The sequence below is a fragment of the Phyllostomus hastatus genome, unplaced genomic scaffold (assembly GCF_019186645.2).
Source record: "Phyllostomus hastatus isolate PE091 unplaced genomic scaffold, TTU_PhHast_1.1 phas_scaffold_585, whole genome shotgun sequence".
Taxonomy (NCBI): domain Eukaryota; kingdom Metazoa; phylum Chordata; class Mammalia; order Chiroptera; family Phyllostomidae; genus Phyllostomus; species Phyllostomus hastatus.
The window spans coordinates 27,847,042-27,865,580 of record NW_025334037.1 but is presented as its reverse complement, the minus strand read 5'-3'; the positions used below and the strand labels follow the sequence as shown (position 1 = coordinate 27,865,580).

At 55.7% G+C, this 18,539-nt stretch overlaps 1 protein-coding gene and 1 long non-coding RNA gene across 2 annotated transcripts in view; one reads left to right on the top strand and one right to left on the bottom strand.

The window, feature by feature from the left end:
- CRY2 (cryptochrome circadian regulator 2) overlaps window positions 1-18,539 on the bottom strand; it is a 33,105-nt gene that overhangs the window by 7,755 nt on the left and 6,811 nt on the right. Inside the window, exons 2-11 of the mRNA XM_045825388.1 lie at window positions 16,141-16,249; window positions 14,496-14,638; window positions 12,692-12,876; window positions 11,849-11,937; window positions 6,036-6,176; window positions 4,631-4,942; window positions 4,219-4,370; window positions 3,910-4,112; window positions 3,509-3,601; window positions 2,238-2,379 (exon numbers count right to left, since the gene is read on the bottom strand). Coding sequence (XP_045681344.1) covers window positions 2,240-2,379; window positions 3,509-3,601; window positions 3,910-4,112; window positions 4,219-4,370; window positions 4,631-4,942; window positions 6,036-6,176; window positions 11,849-11,937; window positions 12,692-12,876; window positions 14,496-14,638; window positions 16,141-16,249 — 1,567 coding nt within the window. The 3' untranslated portion in view covers window positions 2,238-2,239. The remainder of the gene's footprint in view (window positions 1-2,237; window positions 2,380-3,508; window positions 3,602-3,909; window positions 4,113-4,218; window positions 4,371-4,630; window positions 4,943-6,035; window positions 6,177-11,848; window positions 11,938-12,691; window positions 12,877-14,495; window positions 14,639-16,140; window positions 16,250-18,539) is intronic.
- On the top strand, window positions 1,425-17,245 carry LOC123810031. The gene is made up of 4 exons (XR_006784172.1): window positions 1,425-1,705; window positions 12,157-12,238; window positions 16,705-17,017; window positions 17,189-17,245. It is a non-coding gene; the product is annotated as an uncharacterized LOC123810031 (long non-coding RNA).

The following is an 18,539-nucleotide window of genomic DNA, read 5'->3' as shown; positions in this document are numbered from 1 at the left end:
AGCTGGGGGAGGGTATTCTGGGAAAGCTTTTACCTTCTTGATACAATAAAGAGAGGCCCCCCCTGACAGCCCTCATAAGGCAAAACTGCAACCTCAACTGTGCCCTAACCTTTACTTTCTCTCTTCTTATTCAACTTTACTTTTTCTTTATACCGCTTAGGGCCTCTTTATTTATTTTTAGAGAGAGAGGAAGAGAGGGAGAAAGAGAGGGAGAGAAACATCAGTGTGTGGTTGTCTCCCAAGCACCTCCTACTGGGGACCTGGCCTACAACCCAGGCATGTGCCCTGAGTGGGAACTGAACCTGCGACCCTTTGGTTCGCAGGCCGGCATTCAATCCACTGAGACTCACCAGCCAGAGCGAGCCTCTTGACATATTATATATCTATTTGTTTATTGTCTAGCTCCTCCCACTAAGAGTACCCAAGAGGAAAGGAACTTTGTAAGTCATGTTCATATCCCAATGCCTACAATTTGTCTGGCAAATTGTGATCACTTAATATATGTTTACTAAATGAATGAGTACAGCTGCCTGTGCTATTCCTTCTCTTTCCTGTTTTGGATGAGAAGTTGATGGCTGAAGCTGTGGCAGCCACCTTGAGTCCATGAAGCAAGAGACTCTCAAGAAAGCTGATGCTGGCATTGTTAAGCCACCAAACCCAAACCAGCAACACCCACCTCTGGGCCTCTTGTTAGGTAAGAAAATCAGTTCCTATTTGTTGTAGATCCAGTGGTCAGGTTTGCTGCTCCCAGTGGCCCCATACATTCCTCACTGGCACTTACATTTAATCTTTGCAACAGCAATCTAATTTAAGGGTAAGGAAACTGAGTCTCAAAGTGGTTAAGTGATCTGTTCCAGATCACTTAATCACTGACCTGTTTTTCTTGTGGGAAATACCCTCTAACTCCAGCCCACCTTTCGGGCCCCTCGTGTAAACTTCTGTATTGTGTGTGCCCTGGTCACTCCAGCCCACCGACAGCTGTTGTCTGATGAGTTTGTGCAGCCCGTAGCATCTGTCTAGGAATCGCAAGTTACTGGTCTCCTCTTCCTGTTAAATCCTTGTGGGTCTGCATCACATCACATTTTATATGCAGTTTCTCACACACCTTTTGGCAACAATTTCATGCTGAATTGGATGCCACTAGCTTACTGAGCGGCCTTGACCTGGACATTTAACCTCTGTCCTTTGGTGCTCTCACCTGGACGTCAGAATATCAGCCTGGCAAGTGCCAGATTTGTAGAACAGAATGAACTTTGCTTAGTGTCACAGGGCTGAGAGACAACTAAGAGATCAGCATCTAAGGCGGCCGGCGCTCCCAGAACAAAATAGCACAAACCTGCCCATCAGCAGCATCCAGGACAAAGAGCCTGGTTGGGCAGCGGGCACGAGCATCAAACACTCGCTGTGTCACCGCATTCCAGCCCGGACGCGCACACGGACGGCCCGCCTAGCCCCGAAGGCGGGGGTAGGGTTGGCAAAGAGAATCAATCGGCTCCATGGAGAAGATCACCCTCCAGTCGCATGAGGTGCTCACGGCACAGAAGGAACAGCCTGAGACGATGACTCAAAGAAGACGTAAGAGACCGTTCCTGCTCTAGGGAAGCAGGGGTCAGGTGGTTGTTGTTTTTTTTTTAAACAACTTTCAGGGGGTTTCCAAGAAAGAGGAGTGCCAACAGGCATGCACAGGGCCAGAGCCGTGAGAAAGGTGAGAATGGAGGGGCGGCTGTTAAGAAGCACAGAGGCTGGGGAGCCCGACTACTGGTCCTTCCGTGGGGCTGGGCTGCGTGAGCCTCTCTCCCGAGGGCCAGTGCTGCCCTCCCCTGGCCCATCTATGGAACACGGCTAATCGGGGCGGGTGGCAGGGGGTGGGGGTCGGATGGCAGAGGGGCCTTCAGCATCCTCAGACCCTGCGGCAGGCTCACCTCCCCCACAGCTTCATTTCTAGGTCTCTGCCTTCTTCTCGTTGGATTTGACTCACTTTGAGAAGTAGAAAGAGCCCTCCTCCATCCCTAATGTTTTCCCCTTAGTCGGCAAAGAAAGGGCTTCTCTTTTAAATTAAATTTGAGAAGGATAGAAGTCAGAATGGTAGAAGTTTTGAACTGGAGCCCTAAGAGATCACGTAGTGCCCACTGGTTTTTAGTCTAGCGTGCTGGGTTGCAACCCTCAGCTAGAAAGCAAGCAGTTTCCCCATCTCCCCCTTTCCCTCCTGAGGCTGACTCTATGCTGCTGTCACTCACTCTCAGACGTCCCTGCTCGGCAGCTCTGGGGCGGGCAACTCAGCCACCCTGGCCCGTTTGCTGAGTTCTTCCCCGGGCGGCTCCTCCGCGGCTTCCAGCTTGCGTTTGGGGGATGCTGGGCCACTGGGCAGCGGCCTCGGGCCTGGGGGAGAGCAGGTCAAAGAGTCACTCACACAGACTGTGCGTGCGTGGAGCTGAGATGGCCTGAGACCGTGCAATGGCAGCCCTTCAGGGGCAGATGCCCACGTGTGAGTGCCATGTCGGCATGCGGCTCCTCAGACCTGACCCTCGGCCTTCCGTTCAGCAATGACCTTGTGCAGGGAGAGCACAACCGGGACTGCAGGGCGGCAGAGCCAGCGTCTGGGCCCTACATCTCAGGGGCTGCAGGCCTGGTTTGGCCCGTCTGCCGTCCTTGCTCGGAAGGTGAGGCGTTCCCTCCGCGGCCCTGGCCCTGGATCGGCCTCCGAGGGCAGGAAGGAGCAGCGCCCTCACCAGGCTTGCTGAGCAAGCCGGAGAAGCCCGGGAGTCCCGGCGGGTCCCACCTCACTGATCTCCATCCCAGAGCCCAAGGGAGCAGGTTAAGGTGGCGGCAAGTCTGTTTCTCTCTCTTTCCTGCCACCGCTGGGCCATGCTGCCCTCGCCTCCTTCCTAGCCTCCCTGCACTCACTGCTGCCCGCACTGTCCCCGCCACACAGCAGACACAGTGAGCTCTGTAAACCGTGAATCAGATCCAGCCCCTGCCCTGCTGGCCCACCGCCAGTGCCTTGCCGGTACTCCAATGACAGAACCAGAACCCCCTCGTGGACCCGAGCCTGCGTGGTGCTGCTCCTGCTGCATTTCATCCTCATGTCTCCATCCAGCTCCTCACTCATGGCATGCAGCTGCCCTGGCCTCCCTGCCTTTGTTCTTTCCATGGGCTAAGCGAGTTCCTTCTCTAGGCCTTTCCTGGCTTTCCCTTGGGGGCCATGCTCTTCCCGTGGTTCTTGGAAAGGCTGGCTCTGCTCACTGCTTGGAGAGGCGGTCCCTGACTACACTGATCTGGAGGAACCCCAAGTGACCCCCTGGCCCAGCCCTTCCCTTACCAGGTCCCTCACTTTTGTTTTCCCGGAAGCACTGTTATCAGAAGTGATCTGTAAGTTCCTTCCCTGTCTGTGCTCCACTGGGGCCCAAACTGTTCTGGCCTTTGCCATCAGCCCTCAGTGACAAAGTGGTGGCGGTCCCGCAGGGCCCTCGGGAGGGACACAGGCCACGGCATGCCAGCTGCTACTCACCTGCACTGCTTGTGCCCCCCGTCTGGCTCGAGCTGGGCTCTGCCACCGGGTTGCTGAGGTCTTCCACACAGGAAGGGACAGACGCCAGCAGGCCTGGGAGAGAGGCAGGGGAATAATCACAATGCACCCTGGAGGGACTGCTGAGGGCTGCAGGGCAGGTGCAAACAAGGCGGGGGTCCTGGGCCATGACAGTGTGATTCCCGTGACTACTCCGAAGCCCGACCTAGCCCCGTGTGCGGTGTCCTGGGCAGTGGGGAGGCAAGTCAGCCTGGCCGCCCGTAATACAGCACTCGGCCTCCCTCGGCAAATCTCCGGACATCCCCACCTACGCCCCCTGAGCCCACAGGTGCCACCCTGCCTCTCAGTGAGCTAGGGCTGGCGGGGAAGCCGTGGCTCCTTACAGAGTCCCCGGTAGCGAGAGAGCTGCTGGTAAATCTGCTTCATTCGCTCAATGTTGAGCCGGCTGGTCTCGGCGTGGTTGACGATGGGCCGTGGGTAGTCCACGCCGATGATGCACTTGGCGGCCTTCTGGATCGACTCCGGGGCGTTCCAAGGCTCGTAGATGTATCGAGAGGGGAACCCTTTCAATTTGGGCAGGTACCGCCTGAAACAGACAACGCGTCAGCACAACCAGGACCCTCCCTCAGAGGGTCGAGAGTCGCTCATCCTGGGTGGAGGCCACAGTGGCTGGGAGACGTGTGCCCCCTCACCTGATGTAGTCCCCACTGGGGTCCGTGCGGCGGCCAAAACCCACGGGGCAGTAGCAGTGGAAGAACTGCTGGAAGAAGGCGCTGCAGGACAGCCACATCCAGCTACCCGCGTTCACGCTGAAGTCCGCGTCCAGGAGCAGCTCGTCAAACACCTGGGCGGGGGCGGGTGGGATGTCAGCCTCCCCGGGCACCCACTGCCACGGCTCTCCCCAAGTCACCGCGTGCCCCGCGGGGAAAGGGGCCAAAGCCCTTCTGCTGGAAATCCCCATCTGCGCCCTCTGAGCCTGCGAGGAGGACTTGGAGGGCGTCTCCTGGCCCCAGGGGTCCCACCCCACCCCCGGGCACAGTGGGGCTGCCCGTGGCTGGGCCCAACAGCAGGCACAGGCCAGCTCCCCGACGAGCGAGCACTCACCCGGACCCCGCTCTCCCAGCTGACCCAGAGGTCCCCGCGGGTGAGGAAGCAGGCCACGGCGTGCCGGGCCAGGTGGTGGATCCAGCCCTCCTGCCTCAGCTGGGTCATGATGGCGTCAATCCAGGGGAAGCCTGTCTTGCCCTCGGCCCACTTGGCCAGGGCCTCGGGGTTGCGGTCCCAGGGGATCTGGATGCAGATGGGGTTCCCCTCCATGCGGTCAAACCTGGGGTTGTTGGTGGCAGCTGTGTAGAAAAACTCTCGCCACAGGAGTTGCCCAAACAGGGAGAGCGGGGGTGTGCTGTTCCGCTTCACCTGGGGGCGGGAGGGGCACGTGGATATTGAAGCCGGGCGCTCATCGCCGTGTCCCCAGGCCTCTCCCAAACGGGGGCTGCCACGGACCCGGCTGCTTGAAACGCCCTGCCCATGCGGGAGGACTGGGCCCCAGCAGCAGCAGCACAATGTGCCCCCGGCTGAAACCCCAGGCACCGGCTGTGCCGGCTCTGAGCAGCGAGGACGCAGCAGGGCGGTGGGCAGGGGAAGGGCATCCCCGCTGAACTCCGCTCTGGGAACCAGACTCCCCAGCCTGGGCGACAATCCTTGTCCTCGAGGGCCTCCCTGTCCGGCTCCCGTTTCTAGAACGTCAAAGGGACCTTCCTCCTCACTGCACACACAAAAGTGCTCTCGGTCTAGCTTTGGTTACATAAGTTGCATACGATAGCCTGGGTCTGGGTCCACGAGGGAATTAAGGGATCAGACCTGCCAATGAATCATGATTTTCCTGAAATCACAAGATTACCCACGGAAGCCACCAAAGCCCCCCCAAGCCATAGAACCCTGGCCTAGGCAAGGACAGGGAAGCGTGAAACAATCTGAGTGGCTGGTGCGTCACCCTCTCCTGGTCTGGGGACCATCATGGGGGTGTTTGCCTACGGTCTGCACGGCCCAGCCCTGCCCTGCAGGCAGCCCTCCGGGCCTCCTCCTCCTCCCTGACGGGTGGCCGCCGGCCCTGCTGGGTTCCCCTTTCAGTGCTCTGGACACGACCCAACAGGGCTGCTGTGCTCCTCAGCTGAGGACTGGCACCAGCCTCGCCCTACCTGCCATCACGCCGCCCCCCTGCCCCCATCCACCCGCTGCCAGCAGGCCTGCCACCTCTAGGGACACACCCTGAGGTCAGCTTTTCTGCCTGTCCTGTTCTGCCAGGTAACCTGGATTTCATGGAGATTGGTAGTGTGGGGCGCACTTGGCCCTGCCAGCTCTGGGATGCGGTCTCTCCCCCACCTTCTCTGACTGCATGCACACTCAAGCACCTCCAAAATCCACGGCCCACGCCCCAGCCCCGGGGCCAGAGGGGAGGCCCCTCTTCACGGTGACTGAGTGGCCTGGCAGGCCCTCCCTGCGCCCTCACCTTTTTATACAGGTCCCACAGGCGGTAGTAGAAGAGGCGGCAGGAGAGGCAGCCGAAGCGCAGGTAGGGGCTGAGGCCCGTGGGGCTGGCCAGCAGGGAGTTGGCGTTCATTCGAGGTCTCTCGTAGTTGGCAACCCAGGCCTGCGGCGAAGAAAGGAAAGGCCTGGACGTTACAGAGGGACAAACGGAGGCCCTGGGGGTTAAGGAGTCTTCCTGCGGTCACTGAACAGAAAGGCCGGAGCCAGGACTTGAGGACTGCGCTCATTTCACCCCTTCGCGCTGCTCGAATTTCCAACGGAACCACCATTAGACCGAAAAAATGAGGCCCAAGTGCTTGCCCTGGCTGTGCTATTTAGCTCCTGGTGTCAGGGGAACAAGTCATCTAGCCTCTCGGCTACTTCTCTGTGAAAGGAGAACAAAGTCCCCACCTCCCAGGGATCAAATACAACGACAGAGAGGAAAGAATCCTGTGAGCGCTGAGTGGCGTGTGCGCACTTGGAGGCAAGGACAAAAGCCACCCCTCCCCAGGAAAAACACCCCTACCTTTGTCCCCACTCCCGTCAGGGGCCTCCGAGGCTGCTGCTGCCCTGCAGCTCCCCGGGGACTTTCCCCGCCGTTCCACAGCGGCTGCAACAGGAGGGGCCCCGCCCATTCCTGGGGCCCCACCACGTCACTCACTCCTGGGGCCCTTTGTCATACAGGGTCATCGGACTGTTTTTATCACCAACTGCTGCTGGCATCGAGCTTTACTTCACGACACGCCGTTAGAGGCGTCTCTCATGCGATCTTAACGACCCTCTGAGGCAGCCCCCCCGTATCACTACCTCCTTTCCAAAATGATGTGACTTAGCTCAGAGGGTGACGTGGCCCTTCGGGGTTGCAGAGGGGCAAGAGGCAGGGCTGGGGGGACTCAGCGTCTGACCCCAGAGTCCAGTGTCTTTCGGCTACACCTGATAACTATGCTCCCTCTCTACCCCTCACGCCCCTCTTCTCTTCCTGGTGACTAACCACTTTGCAAACATGGAACCTCTTTATACCTGCTACCCTAAGCTTTACTCTGTGTGAAGCCACCAAGGCTACCAACTCCCCTGCACCCACACCGACCCCTGCCCCCCTGTGAGCCTGCCCCAGGCCACAGCCTCCAGTGGGCTCTGCAGCTCTCCCTTCTCCTGCACCTCCCGTCTCTCTCTCCAGATTCCATGCCAAGAATACGGGGGATATGACCTCGTTTCTCTGCAGACAGACACAGGAAAATAAAGGACTTCCAGTAGCCCTGTGGAACTCCACCTCCGGGCCCCCTTTCCTCGCTCACAGCCGGCCTCTCCCCTTCTCCACATCCACCTCCACTTTCTAGCCCAGCCTCCTACAGTTTTGCCTTTACTGCTCCCACCAAGCTGGTTCCCACCATTGCCCTGTGATTGGCATGCATGGATCCTGCAGGCTTTTTCTGTCCTTGGATTTCCCCACCCCTCAGCAGCACCTCACCCTGCTGACTACCTCCCCTGTCTGAGCTCTCCATTCATTCGGTGGCCTCTGGACACCACACGCTGCTGGCGCCACCCACCCAGCTGGCTGCTCTCACCCACCTACCCTCGGGATCCCAGGTTCTGTCCCAGGTCCTCCACTCAGCTGTGCTCCTAGGTGAGCTTGGCCAGCCCCACGGTCCTCAGACTATCCCTGCAGACCATCCTCACATTTGTACCCTAGCCCAGACAGCTCGCCTGGACCCCCGGAGTACTCCATCCAACTTCCTGCCGGCCAGCTTCCAGGCACCTCAAGGGTAACTGGCTCTTTCCTTTAAACCTCCCTTCCAGTGGTGTTCCCTATTGCGGAAAATGCACCTCACTGCCCAAGCCATTGGCCCGACCGTCACCTTTGACCCCTCCCTCAGCCAGTCCTGTCAGGTCTCCTGTCCAGATAGTTCCCAGACCTGTCCTTCTCTTTCCATTCTCCACTGCTACCGACCTGGTTCGGGCCGGGACCTCTCTAGCCTGGACAACCTTCTAGCTGACCTCCCGCATCTACCCTGTCCCCTTCTGGTCTAGTCTTCCCCACTGGGAGCAGAATGACCATTCAGAATGCCCGTCCCTCGGGACAAGGAGTGCACTGGGCCCCCTGTTGTTCTCGGGATAGAGTCCCAAGTCTCCCACCTGACTCACAAGCTCCCCACAGTCTTGGGGGGGGGCGTCTTTCCAGCTTCAACTCTCATCCCTCCTCCGTAAGCACCCCGAGGCCATTCGCCTTTGCACGGGCAGCGCCCCTGGTCTGGAATGTGCTCTTCCTTTCTGCTCACCTTCCCTCGGCTAAACTGGCCTCCTCCTTCAAGCCTCAGTCTGAAGGCCATGTCCGTAGCAGGCGCTCCCTCGGCTCTTAGGCTGTGTACCCCTCACTGCCTCGAGGGCTACTGGCCTGCTCCCATCCCAGTTCCCCTGGCTTTTTTAAGTGAGACACAGTGACAGAAACCACACAGATGTGTGGCTCAATGAGTCATCCTGAGGCGAACACTGCCAGGAATGAGAACTTTGCCGGCTGCCCTGGAAGCCCATCTATACGCTCATCCCTGCCCCGGTCCCTCCTGCCCCGGTCCCTCCTGCCCCGTTAAGTGGCCGCTCAGCTCACCGACCTCCCACAGTAATCACTTCCTTGCATTGGAAAGGTTTATATTTTTCTATTTTTGCAAAGCATATGGAACCCACCCCACCATTCTTTTAACATTATTTCTATAAATGATGACTTGTAAATTCACTCGTATCTACAGATAAACACTTGTTTGCTTAAAGGATTCTAGGAGTTAAGCTCAAAGTAAGCAGACTCCAGCCCGCAGGCACTTTGGCTCCAGGAGCCTTGCTCACCTTCCACAGTAAAATGGAGATGATGAAAACCAGACCGTTGCTTGACTGGCTCCAACATGGTTATCGGAGCTGACTTGTCCACAGAGACCCCACAACCTACTCCCTCCCTGCACTTCGTCTGTCCCGCCTTCCCCTTCCCCGCTCACGAAAACCCCTGCCTGCACCGAGATGGACAGATGGTCTTTGCGACACAGCCTGCGTCTTCTCAGGCTGCCGGCTCTTGAATAATTCAACTTCCCTCACACCATCCACTGCCTCTCACATCACTGGCTTTTTGGGTGGCAGGGAGCTGAACCTGGGTTTGGGGCCACATATTTGGAAGGGAGAACTTTATCACGGTTATTCCTTGTGTTTTTAAGTGTTTTACTTTTTTCATCCAAACGTGCATCCTTAGGCACTATAGTTTAGCCTGGGCCACTTAAGAAACTTTGATGTGTTATTTAAGTTTCTTTTATTCTAGGTACTTCCTGTCATTTCTTTCCCTCTCAGTATTTCTGTGGAGGAACCCGGACACTTGCCTCGTCCTGACTCCCAGCCTGGGCCACACTCACTGCACTCAGGGGCAGCGCCACACGGCCCTGTCCTGTGGCTGCCTGCCAACTGGTGACTGCCACCAGAGACTGGATTAGACTCAGATTTATCTCTTTGGCAAGACTACGGGGGAAACACAATATAATGCTTGATTTTCTCTCTCGATGGCGTAACCAAGTCATTAACATATAAGGTATCATCATTGGGGGTTGCAAAACAGTGGTATTCTAATTCTATCATCCCACTTTCATCTAATAATAGATTACTTTCACAGAGAGGTGCTCATTCTCATCTACCATTGGGCAGCCTAGTGATACGGATCATACAGCCTGCCTGCCTGGGAAAGCATCCCTTCCCCAGCCAGAATGACTGAGTCAGGAATAGTCACATGACCCAAGCCTGGCCAATGAAAACACTCTCCGGCACTTCTTCCGGAGAAGAGGCACACAGTTTCCTCTGGTGCCACTGAGCAGCCTGGAAACAAGCTGCTGGTGATCCCCTTTGCTGGTCAAGGAAAGCCTGACTGAGAATGAAACAATACAGAGGAAAGCGGAGCTGAAAGATGGAGAATGTATTCCTGGCAGCACTACTTGGATACCCTGATCCAGCTGTGCCTGAAGGAGCTTGGTTATGTGAGTTGAAAGAACTCCTTTTTTAAAAGCCAACTTGCCAACAGGAACTGATTCATATAGCCCTTCCGTTCTTTGCTCCCTTAGCCCTCTGCACCACTGGGCACACGGTAACTCCTTGTTTCACGTCTGTCGTCTCCAACAGCCTGTGCTTCTGCAGACAGGCTCCGTGCCTGTCTTCCTGGGCGGTCTCTCTACCGGCCAGATCACCTTGACAGGAGTAGATGCTCACTTCAGATTTGGAGAACTTAGGTTTTCAGTGAGCAATAGTCACGTCTCAGATAAACCTCGTTGGCTACGACAACTGCACAAGTGCCACTGCACAAAGCTCAAAGAAGTCACTACCATGAGGTGGAACTCCCATCCCTCAGGCGCCTTGTGTCCTCCCAGGTGTCTGGGACATGGCATGCCCTCTGGCCACTCCTGAGTGCAGAGGGTCCTGACACAGGCCCCACAACAGAGGACGCCCTTCAGGCCTGTGTGGGAAGGGGGCCGGGACTTGATGGCCTTAGGGGCATTCCTCTACAAACTGCCTTTAAGGTGATGATAATCCACACGGCCATCTGCTGGCTCTACACTTTTAGGTCTTATTCTGCATCTGCCATCCCATTTGTCATCTCTACCCTTTTGTCCCCTTGGCCCACCTTTGTCTTCCAACAAGCCAAGGACCTCCGGGGAAGGCTGCTGACTGGGACACAGACAGCCGGTTCCCTCCCAGCCCGGCCACACAGGGGCATCAAGGCTGCTGAGCCCCAGGGAGGCCCGGCCCTCGGCACCAGCAGGACTGGGAAGCGTTCTTCCTGGGCAGGCCTGCCGTGGCTCCCGGTTCCCTGGTTCCCGCCCAGCCTCTGCGCAGGAACACAACAAGCTGTGACTTTAGGGACCAAGCCTGTCAACTAGTTGCAGGGGGCGGGAAACCAGAGGCCGACTGCCCTCGGTCACGAGAACCTTTTCTGCTCCTCTAGTCCCAGGGTGGTGGGGCCGATTCCCACTTCCCTGGGAGGTGGGCCGTTTGTTCTCTGGGTCCGAGCAAAGGGAAACCCATGCCCTGGAGGGGACCCAGCAAAAGGTGGGAGGACACATACATGCAGAATAGTTCATCTCATGGACCTTACTGGTCAGATACCCTCCTTGTAAGGGGGACGTGCCCAGAGAGGAGCGAGAGCAATCTAATGTTAAGTGTTAGACTCAGACAGAATGAGGTCTTACTCTGCTACTTACTAACGACGTGACCCTAGGCAAGTTTCGCAACCTCTCTGAGCCTTAATTTCCTCATCTACAAAGTGGAGAGCTGACCTTGTAGGGCTGCTGAAAGGATTTAAAAAAAAAAAACAAGCAGGGACCTGACCCTGAAATCCTCAGCCCAGTGACCAGAGAGGGTGAGCACTCACTGAATGGTAGCTGCTGTTACTGCTGCTGTTGCTATGGCCATTGACAAGAGTTTTCTTCTTCTTTTTAAAAGATTTTATGTATGTATTTTCAGACAGACGGGGAGGGAGGGAGGGAGGAAGAGACGGAGAGAAACATTGATGTGCGGGAGAAGCCCTGATCGGCTGCCTCTCACATGCCCTACACCAGGGACCCGGCCCACAACCCAGGCGCGCGCCCTGGCGGGCAACCTTTCGCTTTGCAGGACGATGCCCAACCACTGAGCCATGCCGGTCAGGGTGAAGGTTTTTATTTTTCAACCGCTTTGAGCTAAGAGGCACTAAGGGACATGAACCTGACACCCCACACTCACCCCCCAAACTGCAAGGGTGTCAACATCTGAAGTTCTCTGTCCAGGAAATGAGGGCCGTACCTTCCGTTCCAAGTGCTTATCCAGGCGGGCCAGAGCTTCGGTCTCTCCTCCTTGCCAAACAGCTGGGCCAAGCCCTTCTGTGGGGAACCCTGCAAGAGGAGGGGCAGGTCACAGGGCTGGAGGTCAGGCCGCTCCCGTGCTGGCTCAGCGAGTCTTGGCACACTGGTCTGTTCCTCGAGCTCTGCAAGCACCAAACCGCAGTGTCCTGGGTGCTACTGGGCCTGAGACAGTCTGTAACGTTCCCGTGTTTTACAGGCCTCTTCCCACTGTGACTTTTCCCTCTCCTTCCCCTTGCCTGCCCCTCCTAGCCACTCCTGCCTGCCAGGCAGATGAGAGCAATCCCGGACGGGTCGCCCTTGCCGGTCAGCTGGCAACCACTGTGGTTTTCAGGTGAGAAAGCTAACTGTGTTCAGATCAAAACTCGGGGGTGAGGGGAGGAAGAGGAAAGGGGGAAAGCATGTAGGCTGTAACTTGAGAGGCCTCCCCTGCTTCGACAGAGGCACTATTAGTTATCTTGGCACTGAAAAGCCCGCTGGTGCCCGAACCAGACCATACCTACATCATTTGAGGGAGAAAAGTGGAAAAACAGAGGCGTGAACTACAAACGTAAGGTCACATATAGGAGCACAGACAGAAAAAAGACGAGAAGGGCAAATGCCGAAATTAGCAGTGGTTATCTCCGAGTGGTGGGTAGTGGGGATTGTTATTTCCATTTTCACTTCTCTATGCTTCCCAAACTGTCTGTAATAACATGTATCACTTTGACGAAGAAGGAAAAAACCAGCAAGGTGTTTTACAGAAGAGGAGGGGCCAGCCTGAGGGGCGCGGGCCGGGTGTACGCACCCAGCTCCTCCAGGGAGGGCACGCCGTAAGTCTCGTCGTGGTTCTCCTGGATCTCGGCCGGGCAGCGCTCCATCTGCTGGCTGGTCACGGAGCCCACGGGCTTCCGGGGCAGCTCCATGCGGCTGATGATGGCCTGAAAGCGCTTGTAGGTGAGGGGTGGCTTCTGTCCGTTCAGCTCAATGATCCTAGGAATCCCAAAGTACACCTGAGGTCACGCGCAAGGCCCTTCATTTCAGGTCCCAGCCCACCCATTAAGGAGCCCAGACTTCGAAGGCTTGGAGGGTGCCTTTCCTACCTGCTCACAGGCCCCACCCCTAGGTGAAAGGAGAGGCCAGGGAAGCCACACCTCCCATTTTACAGAGAGGGAAAGAGAAGCCCAGAGAGCGGGAACGGGTGCCTCGGGTAATGGAGCAAGGCAGGTAATGGAGCAAGGCGGGGCCAGGGCTGGGGCTCAGTTCCAGGCCCCCTGGTGTCGACGTGGGGCCGCCTAAAGACAGAGACAGACCGGATCTCTCTAATCACGGAACCCCCACTAGCCCTCTCGGGGCCAGGCATGGCTGCCCCAGCCAGGAGGGTCCCCGAGGACCTTCCTCTCTCCCCCAGCCTTGTTCCGATGAGGGCTGCAAACGCTTCTTCTGTGGGACAGTCATGCCCTTCTTGGCCCCTATTTCCTAGAACAGAGAGGTGAAGAACAGCCTCTCCCCCCTAAATCAGACCCTGGAGCTGGAGTTATTAACAGCAACAACTCATATTGAAAGGGTATTTTGCTGTTTATGAAGTATTTTTTCATGAACAAGGGAAGCACAGCTGCACTCAGGTAAGAAAAGATACAGGAGAGTGTGGAGAATTGAGGCTATTTATATAAGGACAGACTGGGGTGGGCTGGAGCCAGAGTCTGGGCTGTTGCTGGCCCAGAAGCGGCCTATGCAAACCGCAAACCGGCTGGCTGGGCGAGTTCATTTCTAGGCTCACCTCTCTCTGTCCTCCACTAGGGGAGTTACGACTTTGGCTGCGGCCCTTGCAGTGCCTCCCTGCTCCTCCTCCAGCACTGGCACGTGGCAGGAGGAGGAGTTCCACACCCCACACTGCCTCCTGAGAGCTCAGCTCACATGCAGAGCTGTGTGACCCGGCCTCTTGGCAGCCGCTGCTGGGCTGGGGAGAGTGGGGTGGGGAGAAGTGGCGGCTGCCAGCTTGGCAGCGGCAGGAGGATAAAGGCTCTGCCAGGGGAGGGGAGGAAAGGGTTTCCTCCCAGAATCTCAGAGAGCACAGAGGCCGGCCCCAGAGAAGGAGGCTGCCCTATAGTTGTCAGCTCCCTGCAGGCACCTCTAGGGCCTCCTGAGCAACATCTAAATGCATGACCTGGAGACCCAGGAGCCAGGGGAGCCCAGGGAACACATATCAGGTACAGACACAGGGCCTGTAAGAACAGAGATCCTTTGGGGGGGGGCTGCATTTGGGGCTCACTGAGGTCAGAGGGCAGCCTTTCGGGAGCAGGATGGGAGGGGAGTGTGAGGTGTGGACGGGACTGGAGCACATTAGGAGCAGATCTGCGAAGACCTTCAGTGGGGGTGCTCTCTGCTTCCATCCATTGGGCCCAATGAGCCTCTTTGCACCCAAATCAGGTAAAGCTCTCTGTGACTTGTTTTACAAGCCCAACTCAGGTCCATTCACCTCCAGCTTCTAGAAAATTCCATACCTCATGTGCCAGGTAGTCCTATTGCTAAACCTCTGAGTTCAGTTCAGCGGCGGCCCAAAGTACCAGCTCCCACAATGGGTCACCTGAGCCCTGGGCCCCCTGGCTTACCTGTCCAGGTCATAGAGAGTGTGCGAGTTCTCCGTCACCACCTCTACACCCGCCTCCTTGGCCATCTTCATGATGGCAGCATCCCGTTCCTTCCCAAAGGGTTCCGAGTCATATTCAAAGGTCAGGCGGGTCACCCCCCATTCCTGTGGAGAGGGAACCTGTTATGCTGAGCACTGCTTGGGGAAGAGGGGGAAGCTGGGAACTCAGCTCTTTGCTGGGAGGGGACACAGTGGTTAGGGACCTGTCAGAACAAGGCAGGGACAAGGAGTTGCACTGGAAATTAAAGAGCCTGGGGGTCACAAGGTTTGGGGGGGCAGGCCTTTGAGTGAGGAGTCTGAGGCAGTGGTCTCTCTGTGGAGTCGGGAGAGATATGGGTAGCCCTGTGCACCTGCTGTGTCCTTGATGGAGCAAGATGCAGCAGGAGGCTATAAATACAATGTTCTCAGGGGAGCCCCCATCCTAGACAGGGCACTGACTCACCAGTGGAGACAGTGGCGGACAGGACTGCCACCTCCCCCCTGCTCAGCAAGCCTTTCCCAGAGCTCCTCACGGCCCTGCAAACTTCTGGCCTAGTTTCCTTGGCAGACTTGTACTATGTGAAGTGTCCTAATGGTTTCCACAGCAACAGTCCCGAGGCCAATAGCAAACAGAGCTAATAGGCGCCAGCTCTCAGAGTCGGGGAAGGCAGAACAATCCCGAGTCCAGAGGTCACAGCAATCAAACCGGAGGGGACACGTGTTTAAAAAAGGGGGGGGGGATTCTTTTCTAAGTATTAAGACTCTTCTAATAGAAATCTCTAGATTTCCTTGCAATGCTGAAAGAAAGCTGCCCTGTGAAAGGTTGTACAGATAACCACCCCAAAACTCTAGAGCATGCAACTAGCAAAAAGAAAACCATATTCTAGCCAACGTCCCTGGTCACGGTCCCTTAAAACTCCGAACCCTCGGGGGCAGGTGTCCTGGCCATGCACAGGCCGGTCTGGCCTGACTCAGCCCTGCCCGGGCGCGGGTCCTGCGCAGGGCCGGTCACCCCCTGCCCAAGGACAACACCAGTGAACACATGGAGCCCTTCCTTACTGTGCACCAAGTACCAGGCTGAGCCGGTCACGTACATTACATGTCAAATACCCACTACTCTGTCAATGATGATCAGACTGCTATTGCATGACACCTTCTCCAAGAAGCCCTCCTTGACCTTCTCCTTCAATATGATTCTCCTGCACCAAAGGCTGGCTTTCTCCCCCGCAATTAGCAGAGCAAAGAAAGACAGGAAACGTCATTCACTGAGCAGGAAACCTCTCCCTTAAACTCTTGGAGTGGGAACATAGCCCTAATAAATCTTACTAGTTTGAGCCAAGGAACATCTAAGGCAGTATCCAGGGTGGAATAATTTGCCACATCCCACGTCTGGGCTGAGCCGGGAACTCCCTAGCAGATATTCTGGTTTCACAGAATTTCTCCCTTAGCGCGGTGTCAGTCTGCCAGCAGGCTGATGGGGCGGCGTTTGCTCCCACCTTCCCCTGCGGTGGTGGTCGGCCCAGCCCTGGCTGTTTCCACGTCCCTGGTTGGAATGTCCTCTCTCTCAGTCTGTGGGGGAGCCCTGGGGAGCAGAGTCTCGGGTCCTCTCTCAGACTCTGCACACTTACCTTGAATAGCCTTGGGAACACGTCAGCTGGCTGTCCCCGGACTACAAACAGGCGGGAGTTCAGTTTCCTTAAACTCGTGTCCAGATCTTCCAGAGACTGAAGCAGGAACCTGCAGAGCCCACAGAGGCCTTGTCAGTGGTGACACCGAGAGGCGTCGCTCTCTCCCCTCGGGAAGCAGGAAGAAGCCGGCCCATCGAACAAGTAGCATCAGTAGTACCAGCCTGGACAGGCCTAGGGTCCAGGCCAGGCGTGATGTGGTAGGGGACCAGGTAAAATCCGGGTTTTGCTCCTTACTAGCCACATGACCTTAGGCCATAACTTAACCTCTTTAGCTTTTCCCCTAATCTGTAATGTAGCATTGATGTTAGTACCTATCTAACGTCAACTACAGAATTGCTAAGAAACAAAAATACAATAATGCAGGAAAGACATCTTGTACAGTGCCTGGCATCAAGGAAACCTGGGTGAAATGTGCGCTGCTCTACTACTGTTTCTGTGAGCAGAAGCAAGTCACTTCTTCCTTCTCAGCGCCCGGCCCCATGTGTGAGTATCCATCCATTACAGGTCGATACCAGAATCGAATGGGAGGACAGATGAGAAAGCCATCTGAAACACAGGCATGCTAGCGCGGTACGGAAGCCTGAGGCCCTATCAGCAGAGACTGCACAGTCCTGGAAAACCCTGCCTGCCCGGTGCAGCAGACTCCTTGCCTTTCTGCAATCATGCCTCAGCTGCCGGCATGTCTGCTGCCACAGCCCCGCAGCCTGGGAGGGGGCCCCACTCCCCGGGGCTTCGTGTGGCAGGTGGCTCATTCTCCAGGCCTCCCCAGGGCTCTGGCCACCAGGTTCTCATGCCAAGAAGGAGAAGGCCTTAGAAGGTACTTTTCTATATGATATCCTCCTATGTCATCCGGGGTGGTGGCCGGGGTGGGGGTAGGGGGGACTCCAAGTACTTACATGACCTAGCCTGAGAGCTTGATCATCATGGGAAAGGGAAAGGAAATGAACATTTGTTGAATGCCTTCAGTGGTTTAACATTTTTATTTCAGCCCTGGCTGGTGTGGCTCAGTGGATTGAGCGCTGGCCTGTGAACCAGAAGGTCGCCAGTTCAATTCCCAGTCGGGGCACATGCCTGGGTTGTGGGGCTGGGTCTTTGGTTAGGGGCATGCAAGAGGCAACGAATCAATGTATCTCTTGTACCTTTATGTCTCTCTCTCTTTCTACTTCCCTTCCTCTATCTCTAAGAAGTAAAATAAATAAAATCTTAAAAAATTTTATTTTATATGACCACAAAAATTTACTGCCTGTTCAGCTAGGTATAATCACCTTTCTGAGAAATCCCATCCATACATTTTATGGTATGTATTTTATTTTTAAATGAAATAAAATTAACATTTTAAACAGATAACTATTCATACAGTTCAAAATTCAAGTTACAGAAGAGCACAGACTGAAAAGTCTCCTCTCCCTGTGTGCCCCAACAATTTAATTCCCCTTCGCAGGGGCGACCTGTGTTACCAATATTATTATAGTTCTGCTTTGCATTTTAGACGTGTTTTCTTTTTAATTCTCTGAACACAGTTTTAAAAAGATTTCATTTATTTATTTTTTAGAGAGGGAGAGAAAAAGAGGGAGAGAAGCATTGATCAGTTGCCTTTCTGACGGCCCCAGCCAGGGATGAAACCTGAAGCCTGGGTATGTACCCCAACTGGGAATCAAACCGGCGACCCATCGCTTTGCAGGAGGGCACCCAACCAACTGAGCCACACAGGGCAGGGCTCGCAACAGTTTTTAAAAAAGATTTCATTTATTTATTTTTTTAGAGAGAGGGGAAGGGAGGGAGAAAGAGAGAGAGAGAAACAACGATCAGCTGCATCTTGCACACCCCCAACTGGGGACCTGGCCGCAACCCAGGCATGGGCTCTGACTGGGAATTGAACCAGTGACCTTTTGGTTCACAGGCCAGCACTCAATCCACTGAGCCACACCAGCCATGACTCAACACATTTTGAAAGGAAAAATGATCCTTGCTTTATAGATAAGGAAAATGAGGCACAGACAGGGTAATTAATTTGCCTAAGGTCACATTTATTAATTAAGTGATGAAGCTGGGACAGGAACCTCTGGGTCAGGCTGCTTTCTTCTCTTTCCCCATTTCTAAGGCCTCGTACTGGCACGCTAACCACGGCTCTAGGGGCTGAGATCCGCAGGCCCTCGTGTGTTTGGAGTGCCTCTCCTGACAAACACAAACCTGACCACGGGCAGTCCACCGACACTCTGACCTGCCTCAGGAGCTAAGCCCTAACAGGCCAGGTTCCTCCTGTCTCCCCTTCGCACCTCCACCCATCCCCGTCAACAATGGGGACCACCAGACTTTATTTTGAGCACTTTTATTGTGAA